Source organism: Haliotis cracherodii, unplaced genomic scaffold (genome assembly GCF_022045235.1).
Source record: "Haliotis cracherodii isolate W230 unplaced genomic scaffold, xgHalCrac1.p SCAF_6, whole genome shotgun sequence".
NCBI lineage: Eukaryota > Metazoa > Mollusca > Gastropoda > Lepetellida > Haliotidae > Haliotis > Haliotis cracherodii.
Window position 1 is genome coordinate 63775714 of NW_027266319.1, and position 6851 is coordinate 63782564.

The 6851-nt window shown below is 42.6% G+C and overlaps 1 protein-coding gene and 1 pseudogene across 1 annotated transcript; both read left to right on the forward strand.

Annotated features, from left to right (window-relative positions):
* Positions 1-850: 850 nt before the first annotated feature.
* On the forward strand, positions 851-1732 carry LOC139446585 (periaxin-like). Its single transcript, XM_071227875.1, has 2 exons — positions 851-1405; positions 1586-1732. The coding sequence occupies exons 1-2, from the start codon at positions 851-853 to the stop codon at positions 1730-1732; spliced, it is 702 nt and encodes a 233-aa protein (XP_071083976.1).
* A 246-nt stretch (positions 1733-1978) lies between these two features.
* LOC139444693 (uncharacterized) lies at positions 1979-4092 on the forward strand (annotated as a pseudogene).
* The last annotated feature ends 2759 nt before the right edge of the window (positions 4093-6851 follow it).

Here is a 6851-nt window from a genome sequence, read left to right on the forward strand (position 1 = left end):
GTACAAGCTCTTTGCGTCATCGCCGTGATATGGATGGAATATTGCTTAACATGAGGTACAACCAAACTCGCTCCGACCTCATCCAGCCATTTATATGTCAGATATTTACTGATCCAGATAAATGTGGAGACTATTTTCGAAATTAAATTACGGGTTAAATTACATGACGTACATATCATATTGATAAAATGCAGGTGTGTCTTGAACATTATTAACCAGTAGCCAGTTCAAGTTTGCAAAACAATGCTATTCAAGCTTTTGTTTTTCACTGTCAGTTATTCACGAGACTTGTGCCACCCCATTTGTGAACTTCTGAACAGAGGTTAGACATGAAACAGAGGGTACATGCACCGATAACCCCGACAAGGAATATCTGACAATGGTCGTTCGTTGTAAAATATTTCTACTTCCTTGAATTAAGGCAATATTCTCGAAATCAGTTGAAAGTAAAACAAATGAGATATCACGCATTTGTGAGCATCATAGACTGTAGTTGCATAATCTATCTGATGGTTGATCGGATGAGCAACGCCCCTCTTCTTCAGGGAACGATGACACGCAATCAACCACATCATCGAGACTGACAACCAAACAGACAGAGAGCGGTTGACTGTTCTTACCCTGGCCCCCTGCTGGGCCACATTCTTGCTCATTGTATAGCCGCCTGACTCCACTTTGTGTAAAAGGCAAAATAGCAGTGAAAATAACATGAATGGATCACTGTAATGACACCTGGCGTTTGCGAAGAGAGTATGCATGTCCTGCGCCATTCCTCTTGTCATACAGTCATGTGGATACTTTTTGTCACTCTGAATCTTTAGGTCTGCACAGATCTAAATATAAAACAGGGATGAAGCCTGACAAAGTGATGTCACTGATGAAGCCTGACAAAGTGATGCTACGGATGAAGCCTTACAAAGTGATGCCACGGATGAAGCCTGACAAAGTGATGCTACGGATGAAGCCTGACAAAGTGATGCCACGGATGAAGCCTGACAAAGTGATGCCACGGATGAAGCCTGACAAAGTGATGCCACGGATGAAGCATGACAAAGCAATGCCACGGATGAAGCCTGACAAAGTGATGCTACGGATGAAGCCTGACAAAGTGATGTCACTGACGAAGCCTGACAAAGTGATGCTACGGATGAAGCCTGACAAAGTGATGCCAGGTATGAAGCCTGACAAAGTGATGCTACGGATGAAGCCTGACAAAGTGATGCCACGGATGAAGCCTGACAAAGTGATGTCACTGACGAAGCCTGACAAAGTGATGCCATGGATGAAGCCTGACAAAGTGATGTCACGGATGAAGCCTGTCAAAGTGATGCCACAGATGAAGCCTGACAAAGTGATGCCACGGATGAAGCCTGACAAAGTGATGCTAGGGATGAAGCCTGACAAAGTGATGGCAGGGATGAAGCCTGACAAAGTGATGCTATGGATGAAGCCTGACAAAGTGATGCCAGGGATGAAGCCTGACAAAGTGATGCCACGGATGAAGCCTGACAAAGTGATGGCAGGGATGAAGCCTGACAAAGTGATGCTGCGGATGAAGCCTGACAAAGTGATGCTACGGATGAAGCCTGACAAAGTGATGCCACGGATGAAGCCTGACAAAGTGATGCTAGGGATGAAGCCTGACAAAGTGATGTCACTGACGAAGCCTGATAAAGTGATGCTATGGACGAAACCTGACGTATTGAGTCAGATGACTGTGTACATTGTTTGATATAACGATTGTTGATGAGCATCTGATCCACCCATTGAGACCAAAGTAAAGGCATTTCTTGTTCTATCAAAACTAAATTGGAAAGAGGATTTCATGGCAATTAATTATGCTATTTTTGCTAAAACACATGTTTTTCTTATAATGACCATTTTGTCATCATGAATTATCGAATAATAAAGAAAGATATTTGAATGGAAAAATTGGCCAAAGACTTCATTTTCAATAATCTTTTTATACAGGCTTTGGATGTCATTAGAATTATTCCTAAAAACCTCATGTTCTCTGTAATCAGACATTGTCAATATCACGCTCTTTGGGGAGATTGATCACACAAACAGAGGTGACCTGACTGATGGCTTGAACAGACTCATCACCGAACTTGGGGAAATTCAAGAGAAAGTGTATGTCAAGTTTACAACAAAGACACAGACAGAATGCAAGTGATTGATAATAAGTGAATGCCTGTATGTGAATGACTGCGTGAGTGAGTTGGATATTACGCCACTTTGAACAGTATTCCAGTTATATCATGGCGTGTCAGCACAATGTGCGAGGAAAGCACAAGTGATGCAGGTCATAGTGCTGACAAATCATGGCGAACAGGGATTCGAATTCATGATCATAGGTCCTGGCGTACCCTAAGGAAGCAACTCTTCAGTGAGAATTGCGGTGCCTTAAACGACTGGGCTACCAATGTCCCCGAGTGACAAACAGGTTGCTGCTATGCCAGAACGACAAATAGGGGCCTACATTGAATTTGAGTATTCCGTCCTGCAATGAATGTCATGATCTCAACCAAGTTTGTTTTGAATATATATTTCAGTTATACTACAACGTACGTACAACTGTATTCCCCTTTGAGAACGGCACCTTTCTGGACAGTGCTTCAGTAAATATGATCTTCGAATCCAAACGTGATGAAGTCCTCAATTAATATCTGCCTCTTCCGTTGTACCCTCCCCGAAAAAAAGAGAAGTCGACGGTGAAGTTAAACCACACGATGCCAACAGAGGTTGTTGTCGATGCCTTGTTAACGTATTTATAACAAAATAATACAAACTGTATCGCCTTTTCTAAGGACGTATATTCGTTTGTTTTGTTGTTGTGTGACGTCACACTAAGAAGTAATCCAGCCATGGGTCTGAACTTGTCGAGGTTGGACCAGACAATCCAGTGATTTACGACATGGGCACACTTGAGATACAATGACCATCAATCAGTCTTGTCACGGATCCTGAACACCCGATCCATTTAACCGCCTCTTAAAGTAACATTTGAAATCATAACTCAATGTTATTGTCATGTTCCCTATTCTTATTTGATGTGCAAGTTAATGTCGTAGCACTTTCTTTGATTAGATCAGTTCAGATTACTACAGGTCAATACGTACGTATTTCAGAGACCACATGACAGTTGGGACACCGACCAGTATGTGCTGGCCGTTCTACTTCCTTTAGGACTTGTCCTAATGATTGTACTCCCTCTGATGGCTTTCGGCATCTGGAAAAGAAAATCGTAAGTGGTACATGACATACCAATTGATTAACATTTTGCGTTGTACCAAGAGAGGTGTGAATGACGACAGCCATTGTGAAGAAGTTTCTAATCAGACCTTTTAATATAATCGAGCTCATCCTTCAAGACATATCATGCACTATTTGAACTAGGATTGTTTTGGAAAAATATAGTTGAACCTCAGGTTTTACACACAAAAGATGTTTACCACCTAGGGATACTGGATGTCCTAAATACATTGTTCGGCTCCTCCTTTTTGAGAAATATTTGTCTTGAAGCACTTACTAAAACAGTATCCTGTGTCTGACAACGTTTATTAGGCTGCCAACACTTGGGACTAGGCTGAAAGAAATGTGTACCCACGTAACCAGCGAAATTTCATAAACGTATAGATATTTTCATCTTGCATTGTACTGATATACGTATACGTCGATACAGGGAGCGCACAGTGGGGTTATCAATAATGATTCCGTACAGCAATTTTGTAGACACATGTAACCCTGAACTGTTTTGAGTCGTCAAGCAGAAAACTATTTTGCTTATCTAATACTAAATACTTTGATATCTAAATGATTTATTATAATGCTCTGTAAGTAATAACATTCGAAAATAATTCAACAAGTGTTATTTTCCCGATTTTAAGAGACACGTCGCAATGCATAGATGAGGCAAACGATCAAATTAGTTCATTTGGGATGGATGAGCCATGCAACAGGAACCCAAACAGACCCGGTACCATTACAGTAAATCTTCAGGATGCAAGTGTATCTCCAGATGGTTACGCACGTCATCGCTTCAATGAGGTACATGAAGGGAAACTCGTCACCCACTGTGATGACACATGAAACATGCAAGTGTTGGCTTGCACGCATTGTGACGGCATCTAGTAAGATATGTTTGCGATTGAATGAATGTGAGACTTTAAAGAGTAAATGTCCTGGGGGGGGAGGGGGGGAGGTGTGCTTGTTTTGAAAGTGTCAGCTCGTCACGATTTCTCACTTGGGTACAAGCTCTTTGCGTCATCGCCGTGATATGGATGGAATATTGCTTAACATGAGGTACAACCAAACTCGCTCCGACCTCATCCAGCCATTTATATGTCAGATATTTACTGATCCAGATAAATGTGGAGACTATTTTCGAAATTAAATTACGGGTTAAATTACATGACGTACATATCATATTGATAAAATGCAGGTGTGTCTTGAACATTATTAACCAGTAGCCAGTTCAAGTTTGCAAAACAATGCTATTCAAGCTTTTGTTTTTCACTGTCAGTTATTCACGAGACTTGTGCCACCCCATTTGTGAACTTCTGAACAGAGGTTAGACATGAAACAGAGGGTACATGCACCGATAACCCCGACAAGGAATATCTGACAATGGTCGTTCGTTGTAAAATATTTCTACTTCCTTGAATTAAGGCAATATTCTCGAAATCAGTTGAAAGTAAAACAAATGAGATATCACGCATTTGTGAGCATCATAGACTGTAGTTGCATAATCTATCTGATGGTTGATCGGATGAGCAACGCCCCTCTTCTTCAGGGAACGATGACACGCAATCAACCACATCATCGAGACTGACAACCAAACAGACAGAGAGCGGTTGACTGTTCTTACCCTGGCCCCCTGCTGGGCCACATTCTTGCTCATTGTATAGCCGCCTGACTCCACTTTGTGTAAAAGGCAAAATAGCAGTGAAAATAACATGAATGGATCACTGTAATGACACCTGGCGTTTGCGAAGAGAGTATGCATGTCCTGCGCCATTCCTCTTGTCATACAGTCATGTGGATACTTTTTGTCACTCTGAATCTTTAGGTCTGCACAGATCTAAATATAAAACAGGGATGAAGCCTGACAAAGTGATGTCACTGATGAAGCCTGACAAAGTGATGCTACGGATGAAGCCTTACAAAGTGATGCCACGGATGAAGCCTGACAAAGTGATGCTACGGATGAAGCCTGACAAAGTGATGCCACGGATGAAGCCTGACAAAGTGATGCCACGGATGAAGCCTGACAAAGTGATGCCACGGATGAAGCATGACAAAGCAATGCCACGGATGAAGCCTGACAAAGTGATGCTACGGATGAAGCCTGACAAAGTGATGTCACTGACGAAGCCTGACAAAGTGATGCTACGGATGAAGCCTGACAAAGTGATGCCAGGTATGAAGCCTGACAAAGTGATGCCACGGATGAAGCCTGACAAAGTGATGCCACGGATGAAGCCTGACAAAGTGATGTCACTGACGAAGCCTGACAAAGTGATGCCATGGATGAAGCCTGACAAAGTGATGTCACGGATGAAGCCTGTCAAAGTGATGCCACAGATGAAGCCTGACAAAGTGATGCCACGGATGAAGCCTGACAAAGTGATGCTAGGGATGAAGCCTGACAAAGTGATGGCAGGGATGAAGCCTGACAAAGTGATGCTATGGATGAAGCCTGACAAAGTGATGCCAGGGATGAAGCCTGACAAAGTGATGCCACGGATGAAGCCTGACAAAGTGATGGCAGGGATGAAGCCTGACAAAGTGATGCTGCGGATGAAGCCTGACAAAGTGATGCTACGGATGAAGCCTGACAAAGTGATGCCACGGATGAAGCCTGACAAAGTGATGCTAGGGATGAAGCCTGACAAAGTGATGTCACTGACGAAGCCTGATAAAGTGATGCTATGGACGAAGCCTGACAAAGTGATGCTATGGATGAAGCCTGACAAAGTGATGCTAAGGATGAAGCCTGACAAAGTGATGCTATGGATGAAGCCTGACAAAGTGATGCCAGGGATGAAGCCTGACAAAGTGATGCCACGGATGAAGCCTGACAAAGTGATGGCAGGGATGAAGCCTGACAAAGTGATGCTACGGATGAAGCCTGACAAAGTGATGCTGCGGATGAAGCCTGACAAAGTGATGCTACGGATGAAGCCTGACAAAGTGATGCTAAGGATGAAGCCTGACAAAGTGATGTCACTGACGAAGCCTGACAAAGTGATGCTATGGACGAAGCCTGACAAAGTTATGTACGGATGAAGCCTGACAAAGTGATGCCGCGGATGAAGCCTTACAAAGTGATGCTAGGGATGAAGCCTGACAAAGTGATGGCAGGGATGAAGCCTGACAAAGTGATGCTATGGATGAAGCCTGACAAAGTTATGCTAGGGATGAAGTCTGACAAAGTGATGCTAAGGATGAAGTGATTACCCCGACAAGGTAACCTCATCAACTAACTTTATATATTTTGTGATGTCTTCAAAGAATAAGGAAGGAATTTGAGTCACGTGCTTCCATGAATCCCAATGTGACACATACGAATTTGATCACAGTTACTTTAGAGCTTTAATATTTGTTTTCCTTAAGAGAATATAACTCGATACCCAAACAGCACTGTGAATGCCTTATAACAGTTTCACTTGTTTTCAGGCGAATCGGCTGAATGCTTCTTCTGTTGTAGTATGCTAATCCAGTGTAATATGTATACTGTTTCCCGCAAGTTGTTTATGTGCACCCGGCCAAATTTATCTAAATAAGTTTCTATTTTTTGTGTTGCTCTGTTTCATTATAAATATGTATTAGGTTTCGCTACTCGTTTC

Bases quoted from the DNA above. Each gene is read 5' to 3' on its own strand.
- LOC139446585 (XM_071227875.1), top strand. From the start codon at position 851: ATGAAGCCTGACAAAGTGATGTCACTGATGAAGCCTGACAAAGTGATG. The intron at 1,406-1,585 runs GTGATGGCAGGG...CTACGGATGAAG, and splicing joins TAGGGATGAAGCCTGACAAA to CCTGACAAAGTGATGCCACG.